Source organism: Squalius cephalus (assembly GCF_949319135.1).
Source record: "Squalius cephalus genome assembly, chromosome: 22".
Taxonomy (NCBI): Eukaryota; Metazoa; Chordata; class Actinopteri; order Cypriniformes; family Leuciscidae; genus Squalius; species Squalius cephalus.
Window position 1 is genome coordinate 22,038,348 of NC_137143.1, and position 16,289 is coordinate 22,054,636.

General features: G+C 39.1%; 1 protein-coding gene across 1 annotated transcript in view; it reads left to right on the forward strand.

The window, feature by feature from the left end:
- arhgap46a (Rho GTPase activating protein 46a) overlaps nucleotides 1-15,993 on the forward strand; it is a 34,636-nt gene extending 18,643 nt beyond the window's left edge. Inside the window, exons 3-10 of the mRNA XM_079857963.1 lie at nucleotides 4,142-5,444; nucleotides 8,528-9,152; nucleotides 9,956-10,048; nucleotides 12,064-12,137; nucleotides 12,224-12,423; nucleotides 14,437-14,528; nucleotides 14,645-14,814; nucleotides 14,912-15,993. Coding sequence (XP_079714089.1) covers nucleotides 4,142-5,444; nucleotides 8,528-9,152; nucleotides 9,956-10,048; nucleotides 12,064-12,137; nucleotides 12,224-12,423; nucleotides 14,437-14,528; nucleotides 14,645-14,814; nucleotides 14,912-15,106 — 2,752 coding nt within the window. The 3' untranslated portion in view covers nucleotides 15,107-15,993. The remainder of the gene's footprint in view (nucleotides 1-4,141; nucleotides 5,445-8,527; nucleotides 9,153-9,955; nucleotides 10,049-12,063; nucleotides 12,138-12,223; nucleotides 12,424-14,436; nucleotides 14,529-14,644; nucleotides 14,815-14,911) is intronic.
- The last annotated feature ends 296 nt before the right edge of the window (nucleotides 15,994-16,289 follow it).

Consider the following 16,289-nt stretch of genomic DNA (forward strand, 5'->3'; position numbering starts at 1 on the left):
TTGATTATGTTTTCCGACACTCATGGAAAGTCCAATGCATTCATAAAATAATGAGGTTAGATACATTTCCACACACATCCTAATATCTCACCTCTGTTTTGACTGTTAGTCCCTGTTTACACCTGGTATTAAGATGCGTTTTGTTTGATCGAATCACAAGTAGATGAGGGAGACACATTCCCGTTTACACCTGGTGTTTTTCAATCCATCTCTTTTATCCACATTCGAACACTTCTGTCCTGTATGGGCTTTTTTAGATCTTTCGATCTACTGGATGAAATAAGCTCGCACAATTTACATATGAACGGAAGGTGACGGAAAACATACAGAGAGCAGCAGCATTCATTTCTGCCCTGACAGCGACAAGACTATGCTGAACGCTATGAGTGCATGTTAAAAATCAGCAATGGTGAGAGAACATTGTCCTTGGTACGTTTTTCGTCTTCAAACCAAACTTGAGTCTTCAGTTGACAAAGTTTAAATCCTGTCTGGCTATTGCGCTTCCCATAATGTTTATGCATTACGTCAGTAGGTCGAGAGTAGGCGGTCTTTTGTGGCTGTTCAACCACATGAGCGTCTACACTACGAAAGCAATCCGGTCGAATGTGTTTCGAAGTGGACAAGCTCAAAACGATTTAGACCCTGTTTACACCTGTATTTAGCGTTGTCCACAAGTGATCCGATCAATGAAAACACCTCTTAATACCAGGAGTAAACAGGGCCTTAGACACCAGACGGCTTAGGACAAATAGGTCCTCCCTGACTATAACCTTATTTTCCTCACTGCCAAATTAAATTAGAGCCAGAGTGGCTCTACAGAATCTTATCTTGCTTTTTAGTCATGCTAACCTCTTTTACACAAAGACTGTAATAAAATGTGTGAATGAACTCTATTCATCTATGAATTGTCATAATGTACACATGGAATTTGGTATAATCAATGGATAATCAATAAAATCGAAATTAACTTGCCAACAAACAAAAAAAAAATGCTAGGTTGTCTTTCATCAGTCTACTTGGTAGCACTAGCAACCACACTCCCTGCCCACAAGGATCTTATTATGAAACATTAGGGTAAGAGAACCATTGCCATGACGCTTAACAACCATGCATTGTCCTGCTATTTAAACAATCCCGGCGCCTTTGAGTGATCAGTGGAAGGAATGCCAACGTTGTTTCTAATACCAACCAAAGCAGCCTCCCATGACTAATCTCTCACTTTCTCAGTTTCTCTCTTCCGCTCTTATTTGACTAGTTTTTGTTCTTCTGCACTTTCATGGTCAGTCACACAGTACGTTTTTACCGGGGGTATGTATAAATACAGTTGAAAACACGTCATGTGTTGGTGCCATGCTTTAGCGTCAGGGACAACAAGTCTTGGTTGCTGTAGTAATTCATTCACTTGTATTGATATAAGTAAAGAGAAATATCCTATTGATTTTGTCATTTTTCAGAAAGCAAACAATCCAAAAGTCAGACTGAATTTAGGTATTTCGGCAGAATAACGCTGTATAAAGTTATTCTGCCGACATTAGATATGTTCAGATGTCAAAAATAGATGACATTTCTTGTTGTTTTTCCTTTTGAAATTGATGGATAACTATTTGGGTAACTACTAATTTGTTCGGGGCCTCTTTGTCATCTGTATTTAAATTTCAGAGGGTGTTACCAATATGTGTCTAGTTTCACCCAAAGGCTTCAAGGCACTGTATAAACTTACTTTTGTTTGGGGACATGTTTAAACAGGTTTTGAGTTTTACTGTTGTAAAACTGTCTGTCAGATTTAAAAAAAGAAAGAAAGAAAGAAAGATTTTTATTCAGAAAGGATGCATTAAATTGATCAAAAGTGACAGTAAAGAAATTTTTAATGTTACAAAAGATTTCTATTTCAAATAAATGTTGTTTCTTTGAATTTTCTGTTCATCAAGAAATCCTGAAAACAAATTGTATAATCATAAAATCTAAAATAAAAATGGCACAACTGATTTCAGCATTGATAATAAGAAATGTTTCTTGAGATCACAGGGATAAATGACAATTTTAAAATATATTAAAATAGAAAATGTTATTTTACATTCTAATTATAATTCACAATATTACAGTTTCGTACAAATCGTACAGACCCCAAACTTTTGAAGGTACATTGCCATTTGCCTTTCTGAGTAACGTTTCATAAGTCCAGCAGTAAATCTGGCGCTATATTTATATCTGCATTAGTATTTCCTCTTTGTGCTGTGTAGTCTGTCCTTTGAGCTTTTTACTAGTCATTCCCTGTGACAGGAAATTGAGCTGCCTGCTTTCTCACATCGGCAGAACTCGTATAACAACAGCATGTTTAATCTGTGGGCCTACACAAACATCTCTCCGGGATGTTCAGTGTCACATTGGAGACTCAACTCTACATTACAGATCATTTCTAGCATTGTTTTCCCAACATTTAAGCAAACTGAAATCATACTCTATCACTTTGCCTTATTGTTAAAGTGACCCTGTGAGGATGTTATGTCATTGTGTCATTTCTGACACAGAAGGCTGAATTTCACAGGAAAGAGCAGCTACTTTTTTACAGTCTTCTCTTTGGTTGGTAACACTTATACAGCAATGCCCCCTCCGTCACTACCTTGAGAAAACCAACACCATCTAAACATTCACACTCTGTGATTCAAGTGTCAAGTCTTTCTATCAGTGTGACGGACTTTGAACATTGTTGATGGTTGTGTTGTCACGTCTGACAGTCTTTACAATTGCCTTGGGGCTCTGCCAGATGGCTGACTTCCAGTCTTCCTATATGCTGTACCTGTCTGGCATTTCAAACGGCTGTTTATCTTCAAAAATGTGAGAAATGATTTGAGAAGAAAAGGGAACAATTCTAATGAGAGAAAATGCCTCAGCGAATAGAAGAGAAGGGAAGTGCTTCCTCCACAGCAATGAATCCTGTGCTGTTTCAAAATGCAACAGTGGATTATCATAGTCAATGTAATTGTTAAATAAGTGTTTACCTACAGTCGGACATAACTCTTATCTCTTACCTTCTTTCTTTGATAGGGTAGGTCTGTTTTGTTTGTGTTTATGGAAGCGGTAGCGGTGTAAGAGGAAGCAGGACCAGAGCTTCATTTGACAAGTGACTCATTAAAAATCCCCAGAGACGGTCGCCTGAGCAGTTTTTATCAGAGGATTTCTTGGGGGTTTTTTAGTGTGGTATCCAGTTGTGTACATAAAAGCTCTGTGAAAGCATATCCCTTATAGATTTCTTTCAGTACAGGACAGGCGTTCATCTCCTCACACATAAACGGTAAATTTAGTATTTACTACTCTCTTTGCTTTGATTTTTCGTTTTGTACGATTAGGGATTATCTGCAAGTTGTTAACTTTCTTTTTTAAAGACCTATCACTTATTTTGTGTTTTCACTCTGTACTTTCTAACATTTTATCAGAAATTACTATGATAATGCATATTGTTTCATTTTGGAGATTGAGTAAATTAACAAATACTGAAGATTTATGAGGCCAGAAAATATTCTGTTGGGAATAGTGCAAGTACATTTGTGTCTAAATGATTAGTCTGGCTGATGTGAACAGATTAGATCTTTTGTCTTCAGAATGAAACACTGTCTAGGAGTACTGAAGCTGTGTGAGTTGTTGGGTTTACAAACAGAAGCAGATTGGTTTAGTGACAATAACATGTTGTAGGCAAACTTTTGAATAAGAACAATTCAGGGAACCACATTCATTTTCACCACAAAACTGTTTTACACTCCAACATTGTAGTGTTTTAAAATCTATTTCAGTTGAACAATCATGGTTTTGTTTTCCTGACAATGGCATTATGGATGTTTAAATAGACATTTTATACTCTTCACAGACCCTTAGTTTCCCTAAATTGCTGAGAATTTAGCTAGACTTGTCTGGATGATAAAGACAGCCATGGAGATTGCTGTTTTGGACTTGTTAAAGGCGTCATAAAGATGATTGGTTTTGGCTTCATAGGTTAGCTTTTTAACAAAGTTACTTGTACTTGCTTTTACGGCTTCTCCTTTTGTAGATTTGTTTTGCCTTCTGGTGTTTTACAAATTCTTTTCTTATTTTTTGTTCTTATTTTCTAATTTATCTAACTTAAATGCATTTCTTTTACTTTTTACAGGCAAGAGCAAAGAGACACATCTCAGAGGTGGCAGCCCTCACCTGGGTCCAAAGCCGCCATGTTGGTAAAGGTCAGCAGCATTGGCAGAAGCCAGACAAGAGGAACCAACGGAGCTGCTTCCCTTCATCTCCCCCAGAGCAAAGCCAGTGACCATAGTGCCTGCACACTCAATCCTGGCAGCGTCAAATCTGTTTCAGGCTACATGCTGTCCCCACAGGCTTACAAAACCACACCAGGAGGAAAAATAGCAGCGGACTCGAAGCAGGCTCACCACTTGAGGAAGGCGAGCAATGGCAGCTTCTGCCTTGTGACCTCTGGGGACTCTACAGCGTCTCTAAGACCACAGTCCAGCTCACTTAGGCCAGTATCTCCTCAATATGGAGCAACTGCAAGTTTCTATGACGATCCATCATCCGATTGCCCCATTTATGACGAGCCTCCAGTAGATATGGAGGTTGAAGGTGCTCACCTACACAATGGCCTATCCAGACACAATCACAGCCTTCAAAAGATGAAACTCCTCCAGCACCCGGTTCAGTCTCACACTGGATCCAGACACAAGAGGAACCCTTCAGACTATAGTCCAGCAGGCTTGGAGTGTATCAAGCACATGGTGAATGTTGATCCCAAACAAGGGCTCCTTTCCACCTCACCTGTCCCCTCTCCCAGCCCTTCTCCGACCTCAGCATCCGAGTCTCTGCTTCTCCCAACAAGGGGACTTCAGAAGGAGCCCACCAGCCTGGAGAAGAAGCAGTCATGGAGGATCCTAGAAGTGAGTGTGCTCAGAGCTATGGAAGTGCACCACAGCCGGCAGGGCAGCCAAGGATCTCAGGACTATTCCACACCACCGCCTCCCGCCGTTAGCTACCAGGACTCAGGTTACTCAACCGGCTCGTCTCCCAGTCTCCGGAGGAAAAGCAGGAGGAGGATAGGTGCTGGAGCCCAGGGCCGACCCGGGTCTGTGGGCAGCACTGGGGAACTTACAGCCCTGAACGAGCGCCTAATGGAAGAGATGAGGGAGGTGGTCAGTCGCTCAAACACCATGCGGGAGACCAAAGCTAGTCTGGATTCTGAGATGTCTGAGAACTCTTCCTCGCAGCGCACACACAGCGTGGGTCGGTGCTCCTCCAGGGAGGACGTTGCATCTTGCAGCAGGTCACAAAGCAGGACAAGTAACCATCCCAGTTTGGCCTTCACATCTCTGGAGATTCCAGGACGGCAGAAGCGGACTTATGAAAAGGTGGACACGCTTGAGAAGAGTTTGACTTTGTCCTCACCTGAGACTGCTGGACCCCCCTCACAGGTACAACATAGAAATGTTCAGTTTAATTGTTTATCTGGTAGAAACGACTTGGTAACACTACAATAAAGTTCAATTCGTTAACATTAGTATGGTTAGGGCTGGGCGATAAAACGGTATCGGTATTTATCAACGGTACACCATTGTCTGTAACGATATAAAAAATGTTCGATATAGTGATCGATATTTTCATTGAAATGCGCGCGTATCACTGACGCGACCACCACAACGTTGCCCAACATCAAATGGCAAACGTAGTGAAAGCAGAATGAAACGGCGCTATCATTATTTTGTGCTTTCCGGACCGTTTATCAGTTTGGAGTCCAATGTCAGTGCAGCGCGAGCCGATCTTGATTATGTGACACTGTTACAACACAGCGATAAGAGATCCAGTAAAGAAAAAAGATCCAGTAGATTTGTTGTTTGCCTTAATAACGTAAAAAACAAAAACAGTGGTTTAAATTCAAACTTTTCTACTTGTCTTTAAAATAAATAAATAAAAAGGTTATAAAAAATGTCAATAATTATCGATACCGAACGATATGAAACATTATATTGTGATACATTTTGGTATCAAAAATTGGTAATATTTGGTAAAAAAGTTTGGTATCATGAACTAACTATCAACACTGCTTTTGCAGCATTTATTAACCTTGGTTATAGGGATAGTTTATCCAAAAAAGATTCTGTCATTTATTTGAAAAAAAAAAAGGAATGTTAAACTATTTTTGTTTAAACAACATTGTTTAAACCCCACTGACTTGCATTGTTTAGACACAAAATACAGACATTAAAATAGGTTACTTTATGTTCCATAGAAAAGAGACAGACAGGTGAACTATCCCTTTAATGTTAATGTCGACGACATATAATAACACATTTAACAATGAATAATAGTATATTTATAGTTTAAATACATTAAGTAATATTAACCAAAAAAAAGAATGTTACTGGCAATCTTCTGGTAATCTATCACTTACTTATAATGAGCTTAACATTTACACGTCCTCCATGAGAGTAGCTTTTCCCTTGTTATTTTATAGAGATTTGCAGTCTTGTAGAAAATATGTGAATGAACTTCTGACACACTTCTTTTCCACCAATCTTGAGTTTCAGCATCATTAAAAACCAGACGTTGTATTTGTTTAATCTTTATGTGGGACTGTTGGGAGAGCGTTTTGTTTTGGTTGAAGTTTTTCATGCCTGTCTGATTTTTTTTTCCTGTGGTCTGTATTAGAAACAGAGTATTGTGTACACCTTACACCAGCCATTATAACATAATAGTGATGTAAAATATCAGTCTTTTAGTTATTTCAGTCTAAAACATAAATTACAATGAGGCAACAGGCAGTATAACAACATCTTTCTCTTTTGTATTGAACATTGCAGTCAGGCAAGTTAGAGGTAATTCCTCGGCTGCACATGATTCTAGTTAAGGGCAATAATTTCACTCAAAGGAACGGTTACTGCCGCTCTGACCCGTAGCAATGCTGTAATATGTCCTCCCTCAGTGATGAATTCTATCTGCATTGTTCAACAGCCTGGCGCCCAGAGGACCGTACTTCTCAAATGCTTTCAAGAACACACTACTTGGGTTTCGATCCAATCAGCTCTGGAAACATGAAAGGGATTGTTTTAGGGCTTTGAGACTTACAGGTGCTGATCGTTGCAAACGTTTTTATTACCTATTTAAAAAGAGGCGATGATATCTACTCTCGTCGCACCCAACTACCCCCCACCCCTGGTCCTCTGATACGAGTCCAGCAGTGAACTGCGGGGGTAATGGGTGAAATGCCAGAACGTAGTGGAGCTCCAAAACACGACGCCTATTGAGCAGGAAGGATGGCTACTGTGGCCCATATGGTAGCATCGCTGACACAGACGGGACAGTTGGGTCCTGGACAGGCGTGGTCACTGTACCGACCAATTGTGTGTCTACAGTGCAGTCGATAGGGGTTTGGAACCTGCTGGGGATTGTTCCATAAGCTGATGACATCATAGATCACCTCATTCCCTGGTGTATAAGCCATTTCACCACACTGGCAATTTCAATGTGCTGCTTCCCAAAACCTTTGGCAGATGATAGTGAATACACAGAGAAAAAAATCGGAAAATATGTTTTGATTCTGTTTCTTGTGTCATGGGGAACCATAGGGAATCCATCCATAACAGTGGTGTTTTTGTTAACTAAAACTATATAAAAAATTGTGTTTTGTTAATTGAAATAAAGCTGAAATAAAATTATAAATTATAAATGAATATTAGAGGAACAACTTAAACTTAAAAAAACTCAAACTCAAACATTTGAAATAAAACACTAAAGCACTAAAATCACTGAATGTGAAATAAAAATACATTAAATCTAAATCGATATTTTTCTGTATGAAAATTAAAATTAAAACCTGAAAATATAAAAATAAAAGCTAATTCAAAATATTAGTAAATAATATATATATGGTAAATAAGTAATGCTTAAATAATACTGGTCTGTAAGTTTAAGTTTAAAACTAAAACTAAAAACCATATGGTTTTAATAGAACCACATTGTTTCTACAAAGGTGATCTCTAATTGTATTGCTTAAATGACCTCTATGAATTATGTAAATTTGACCCACAGTGTCCTAAATATTCTATATTTGGTATAAAAGTGAAGTTGGCACACATGTTGTGTCTAGATTTTGTAACAGGAATACAGCTTTCAGTACAGCAAGAGAGGCAATGACTGCATAAGGGACCTTATTACAGGACAAAATTCCTCTAGGGATCAAAATGAGGCCATTGCTGGATTTGCACTATTTTTTAGAGACATAGAAGGAGAAACGACTTGCTGTAGAAGGATTTTTTATGTCAACGATTGGTCATACTTCATCTATAGTGGATTGGATTTTTTTTTTTTTACATAGAGTTTGATGGAGATTATTGTGATTTTTGTGTTAATTTACGATTTTAGGTGCCGATCCTGCAATTATTGCAGAACATAACTGAGGGTCATGTTCAGTAAACGGCAGTCGGAACTAACTGAAGCTGTAGAGAAATAGATTTTTTATGAATACCTTTGTTCTTACCGTGTTTCTCCTCCTCTGTAGGCGGGAACTCTGGAGCCAAAGGTTCAGTTGGACAGCAGAAAGAAAGGTATGGTAGATAACAGAACGGGCTCACTTGGCCCTCATCGCCACATAGCCAGCGATACCAATTTACAGGGAGGTGATGGTGGGGCTTACCAGCTATCCTACGCCACCCTCCGTCAGCCACCACCCCCAGACTCCAACATGGCCGACTGGGCCAGCAAGCACTTGAACATGCACACCCAGGGCCTGTTCCGCCGTCGAGTCTCCATCGCCAACATGCTGTCATGGAACCGCGGCTCCATCAAGAAACCCATGCTGATGACCAACGACCGCACTGTGCGCAAAGAAGCCTGCGAGATGTTTAAGCTCGTCCAGGCATACATGGGAGACCGACCTTCACGGTTGGACCGGCGGCATGCGGCTCTCCTTGTTGTCACTAAGTGTTGGGGCATGCAGGGCCTGAGGGATGAGCTCTATGTCCAGCTCGTGAGGCAGACCACAGGCAACACCAGCCCACGCAGTCTGGCAGCAGGCTGGGAGCTTATGGCTGTGTGCCTCGCCTTCTTCGCTCCTTCACCCAAGTTCTGCTGCTACCTGGAAGGCTACATTCAGAGGCACTTGGAGCCAACCAATGACAAGAAAAGTGAGTTTGTCAGTTAATTAAAAATCAAATAATATTATAAAATAATCTTCTCTAGTAAATCTAGTAAAAAAAAACTAGGCTACAGGCAGTGTGTCTCGCCAAACCATCAAGAAGTTGTTCACACAGGACACATACTTGTGTTCTAAAACAGTGACACGAACACAACTGAATGGAACGGAAGGCCTCAAGACACATTTTTAAAACTTATGGCATCTTAAAAATGCAAAGAATACATCCTGTCAACAGCCCCGCAAGTCAAAGTCAAATTTTTGGGGCAGTACGATTTTTTTTTTTTTTTTAAAGGAAATAATACTTTTATTTAGCAAGGATACATAAACCTACCAAAAGTGACAGTAAAGACTTTTATAATTTATGACTTTATTTTTTTTTTACCACGGTTTCCACCATCAAACTTTTTTCAGCATTGATAATAAAATGAAAATGTGACTTGAGCACCAAATCAGCATATTAGAATGATTTCTGAAGTATCATGTGACACTGAAGACTGGAATGGCTGCTGGAAATTCGGCTTTGCATCACAGGAATAAATTACATTTTTAAATATATTAAAATAGTTTTTATTTAAAATTTTAATAATATTTAACAGTATTAGTTTTACTGTATATTTGATCAAATATAGGTCAAATTTTTTAAAAATAATCTTACCTCTTAACATGCAATTAATTGTGATTTAATTAATTGTGCATATAATTTAACAAATGTTATTCTAACATATATATCAAATGAAAGCAGTATTTTATATATAAATGTTTTTTTGTTTTTTTCCCCCGTCTCTTTTGCAGTAACCCTGTACATACTGGACCAGCAGGATATTAAGAAGAAGAACTCAAAGTCAAGGAAGAAGAGAAAACAGAGCTCAGAGGAGGAAGCAGAAGGTACCTACCCCTCAGGCCCTTTCTTTAACTATGGCTGTTTCCTTATCTGAGACACATTTTGGAATGAAACAAAAAAAAGAATAAATTGACCTCAAAGTCACTTTGTTCAGAGGAAAGTTTGTTGAAATAGACATTTGAGAGATTTTTAAGCGATTTGGAATATGTAATGGATCAACTAGAGATGTAATGTACCACTATACACTGATAAAGAATTGGATGTTGGTATGCAGGTCTCTGTAACTATATATTGAGTGCTCTTCATTTGTGGGTGCATCCCACTACATTAGCAACATTGATTATTTGACAGGTCAATAAAACTATTTTAATTAGCCCTTTCGGGCAGTACGCATCACGTGTGCTAATCAGTAGATGACTGTACCTCCATATGGCGACACTTTGACCTTGTTACTGTATTACCACAATGATTGGTCCTGATGATCTCATCAGATTTCTGCCTACACATAGCCGTGGCATTCACCACAGTGAGGATTCCTTACACTGATTTTCACTGCCTGCATGCAAGGCATAACATTGACTCACAGCCACTGCTAAAGAACTACTCATGAGCCGTCTCTAGTCAGAGGATCATTAGACTAGCACCAGCCACTGGCCACTTGAAGGAGCAGGATATGGCTCATGGCCTGCAATGATTTTGAGTCATTTAGTTGGATCTGATGGGCAGATGTCCAGATAAGTGGGTCAACTTCACAGATAGTGCTGCAGATGGATGTGAGTCACTATGTAAGGATTCTCAAGGTTAGATCTGGTCTGTAAGTAGGGCCGGCTCAGCTGAGGAGTTTATTGGGATGCTGAATGCCCTGATGACGGGGCCGCTGTAAAACAGGAATTTACTCATCTCTCTGACATAGGGAGTCACCACAAAGATCTGTGTGGTCTCATTTGTGGCCTCTGAAAAGATTGTTGTTTCCTCTGGCTTTCCTTCACTTTATTGTTGCCTTTCATTTCAAATGAGTGCAAGCTGTTGCTTCAGAGCCGGACCACCAGCACTTAGTCATGCAAAATATTCAGAATTAAGCAGAATCCGTATGTTTACCCTGTAAATGAACTGTTTAGGTTCAGGAATCCAAAAAAAAGAGAGATCAAGGGCAAATTTCTGATGCAATATCTCTCATTAAACATAATTGCAGTCTGGTGCGGGGAAATGAACAAGAGGTTGTGTCTACACGCATGTGTGTCACCTGTTTGCTATAAATCTGAAGGGGTGTCGAGTTTGGGGCACATTCCAGAAAAGATGCTTTTTATCGCCGCACAAGTTTTTACCATCTGGCTCCTTTAGTTAAGATTCGTAAAGCCTGCAGTGACGGTATTCGAAATGCCCCCTATGGATTTAACTTTGGAGTTATGAAGCTCTTGTGTGAAACCAGAGAAATCCTGAAGAGACAGGCTGTGGTTTCTCTAAAATACTGAGCACAGAGTGCAATAAATTCAACATTTTTGAATGTACAATAAATCTTAGTGATTCTACAAGTCTGGAGTTTGTCTCAGAATCTGACATCAAGTGATATCTGTGAATATAATTTATTCTAAGTAATGGAAAATGTTCTGCAATGTCTACTTTTATAGTCCTTACATAACAGAAGGACAAAACAGCACATTGATGAAACACAGCCTAGTAGAAAACCCCTCTGTCTTTTCCTCTCCTCCAGTTCACATGTTGATCTGATGAGTCACTACTAACAGAATGTGCAGGCTGGATTTCCTCCTCCACACGTTTGATGGAACCAAATCATTTTTCATTCATTGTTAAAAAAGTGACTCATTTTGAAGTGCTTCACTCCCCACGTGCCGCTGTGATCCCATGATCGCTGGTGCCATAACAACTGTTACAGAGCAATATGGAACTCACGTTCCAGACAAAAAAAAGTGACTCAGTTCTCAAAGTGTTTAACTTGTAAAACAGGTTTTGATGCATTAGATGTAAATCTGTCAGCGATTAGGCTGTGCAGATCCTGTGTCTAAGAATATTAGGAATAAATGATGTATTTTTGTCCTAGCACTTCCCATCAGCACATATGCCAAGTACTGCTACCGGAAGCTCCAGAAAGTGGCGGTCACTGGAGGGAAAAAGGTGAGTTTTTAACAAATACACATAAAGAAGAATCAGATGTTTAAGAAAGAAGATAACAAGTAGCAATTCCTCTATTTCCCATAAAGGGTCTCCGTAAGCCTAGCTTGGAGGAGGTGGACCACAGTCGACGTGCCATCATGACCCCTTCACTATTCGGCAGCTCTCTAGAGGAAGTGATGGAGCGGCAGAGTGAACTCTTCCCGGACAGGAAGTTACCATGGGTGCAAGTGCAGCTGTCTCAGTATGTGCTGGCTCTGGGTGGAGCTCAGACTGAGGGGATATTCAGGTAAGACCTGCTTAACTCACTACTAATTAGGCAGAATAGAAGAGCAGACTATATTTTACTATATGAGTGTGTTGACAAGTAAATAATTAAAAGTTGTGACGCTACCAGCTTAGTGTGTCATGTGTCATTAGCACAGTTAAATAAAAGTATTAATTAAAAAAAACATCTTAGTGACTCCAAACTTTTAAGCGGTAGTATGTATTAATTAGTTTACAGTTTTATTAGAAATTTAGAAATGTAATACTCTCACACTAATTGCTTGTTTTCGCTCTGACAGCAAAAATAAATCATATCATCACTTTGTGCCCTTTAAAATCTCCACCGTAACTTGTAGTGTAGTTAACTACACATTTAAACTAATCAAACTCTCCCTTTTTTCAACTCTGTATTTTGTAATTGCATACAGTTATAGTGCTTTTTTCTCTTTCTCCTTTTTGTTCGCTGAGGTGGAGTGGTGATGAAATATTGTTCTTGTAAATACTTTCCAGCATTTCAGTAATAAAAGTGTCTTTAAAAAGCATGCAGATTACAGTTAAGCGCAACGCCGTAAGGAAGGTGCTCGACAGTGATCAAAAAGGATTTAAACAGTGAATTTTGAAGTGATCTCTTCTTGTAAGCTCAGAGATGTGGATTCGGACGGCAATTAAATCACCACACAACCTTCAAAAATTCGGCCAGGGATTTTTACGCGGGTGGTGGGAGAAAAACACTGACATTCTGGATTCGGACGGCAATAAAATCACATACTAGCCCCTGTAAATGTTGAAAATACCTTACGACCCCATGAGAAACAATTACCGTCAAATAGGGCTTTTGAATACTTTTCCATGCTAAAGCAATAACACGTTTAGCTTGTGTTAAACTGAATCTATGAGCTTCCGTTTGCAGTTACAGCAACCCTTACAGCAGGGATAGGCAACTCCGGTCCTGGAGGGCCACTGTCCTGCAGAGTTTAGCTCCAACCCTAATTAAACACACCTGAACAAGGCAATCAGTGTTTTCAGGATTACTAGATAGATACAGGCAGGTGAGTTTTTATCAGGGCTGACGCTAAACTCTGCAGGACAGTGGCCCTCCAGGACTGAAGTTGCCTATCCCTGCCTTACAGGATATACTGTCCTGTGCAAAAGTATTAGGCATGTTAGTATTTTCACAAAAAAAAAGGTTTTAAGCCAGTTATTTATATCTTTTGCTGTAGTGTGTCAGTAGGAAATTTACATTTCCAAACATTCCTTTTGCCATTAATTTTAATAATCCAGTGAGCTTTTTGTATGCACAAGGAGTCTGACAACAGCCGGTATGATCTGGCAACGTCTCCAAGACGCTTGAAGAAACCTCCCTGCAAATCTACCTTAAAAACTATGTGCAGGTGTACCTGGACAAAAGCTGTTTTAAACACAGGGGTGGTCACACCAAATATGGATTTGATTTAGTGAATGGAAGTTAATTGATAAATGAAACCTATTTATGACATTCATTTTGAAAGCATCCTCACTTTACAGCATTTTTACACAAGTGCCTAAAACTTTACACAGTACTGTAGCTTTGGAGGCAGGTTTCTTCAGGTTCTTCACAGTTCTTCTAGATTTAGAACACCTACAACTCTCTACATTCCCACATACAGTGAAACAGTGTGCCAATTTCATGTTAGGAATAAACTTATACACTTTAACTGGGCTAATGTATGTCCTAAGCATCCATTTGTATTGTAGTATTCTGTACCTAGTAGTGATTGATTTAGTTTGAGCCAGAAGGCAAGAATGATCAAAACTCTCCTTTTAAACATATCAAGTAATGAGTAGCTTGTTGCTTGGCGAACTGCAGTTTCAAAATAGATTCCCCCTACTGTCATATATTTATCTCTTGGGAGGGAAATTGCACAACTTATGGATGCGAAAGACTAACTGGGGGACATACAGTTTTGCCCAACTCACAGTCTAGTTCATGCATAATTACAGTGTGCTGTCTCCCTCTGGTGGTTCTCGAGTGTAACATTACAATTTCCTCCTACAGGGTCCCTGGTGACATTGATGAAGTTAATGCACTGAAGCTACAGGTGGACCAGTGGAGGATTCCTGAAAATTTGTCAGACCCTAATGTTCCTGGTGAGTAACTGTTTTCATGCATTTATAAGAATATTACGTATCCAAAGACAATATTTACTGGCATTCCAGTAAAATACCAGACATGTTTAAACATCTTATACCAATGTTTCCCTCAGCCTCTCTGATGAAGCTCTGGTACCGTGAGCTGGAAGAGCCTCTTATCCCTATGAGTTTCTACAAGGAGTGTGTCAGTAACTATGATGATCCTGTGGCAGCCATCAGCGTGGTGCAGTTGCTGCCTGAGCTCAACCGGCTGGTGTTGTGCTACTTCATCCACTTCCTGCAGGTAGCCAGAACACTCAAACACACACAATGGGCAGCAATGCTTTCAAATGCACAACAAATGTCTTATTTCACTTATGTATGTCCCATGTCTTCCTCAGGTTTTTGCTCAGCCTACGAATGTTGCAGTCACTAAAATGGACGTAAACAACCTCGCAATGGTAATGGCTCCTAATTGCCTTCGGTGCCAGTCGGACGACCCCCGTGTCATATTCGAGAACACCCGCAAGGAGATGTCTTTTCTGCGAATGCTTATTGTACACCTGGACACAAGCTTCATAGAGGGCATTGTTTAAAGTTCTCCTTACGTCTCAATGGCAGTACATGATTCAGTGATACACAAATATGACAACATGGACAAAAACTATGAGTTGTACACTTTTAAGGATGATTGTTTGTGAAAAATGTGTTTATATTTTAACTGGAAAACTCTCCACAACGTCAATGTTTGTTTTGTTAGTTAGGTGTGTTCTGCCCACTTCCTCGATATAAAGACTAGTGAAATTGATGGTAACATGGCAGAAATGTCATGCCTTCATCCTAAGTTCTTTGCATGTTCAAGAAATGCATTTAAAAAAGGCACATCTTCAGTTGTGATGATCACGAATTGTTAGTGGTACATACGTTGACGTGCATTGCAAGGTTCAAAGTTCAAAGTAACTTGCATGGATGCATTGCTTTGTGAGCACTCAAACGCTGTTTGCTTGTGTTGTATAGTAAGTCATAGTGACAGGCTGTAAGAAAACTTTATTTTGTTTGTCCTGACAGTATCTTTGTGGATTTTAAAGAAAAGGTCATCTGTTATGCACATGACAAATGTATAAACGTTGTATTTGTTCTTAGTTTGATCTAAGAGTAACTATAGAAAAGAGAAAAATGTGACTTTTTCATACTCTGTCCTATAATATACAGTATTTTAAGAAGTGAAAGTTTTCTATTTTATTTTATGATTTTTTTTTTTTTTTTAAAGAAACTGCTACTCCCTGATTATCAGGAATGTAATTTATGCCAAATTGAATCCAGAGACATGAAATAGTACATTTTCAGCTCCCATTGGAAGTCCACAGCCTCATACATACCATTTGGAAATACTACTTCTAAAAAAATTGTAAATGAATCAAATATATGAAGTGATAATGAAATTATATGCCATTGTATGATGCCTATAAAAACAAAACAAAAAGCCTTTAAAGAATTAAAATGTAAAATCTTGGAAAAGAGTAAATAAAATCCATGGCTCATCTAAAAAGACAGGTACTCTGTGTATTCATGTTCTTTGTGAGTTTTTGTATGTAAATAAAGCTTGTAAATAGTGCTGCTTATTTTACTGATGTTGCTTATAAATGGAACTGAGTGGTGGTGAGTTGTTGGGAAATAGAAAATCGAAATTCTTGTATTTAGTATTCTGTGCTATAGACCGATTGTGTATGATCAAAATATTCTATACAACCTTTGGATTGTGTGTGTATTTTGTGTGAA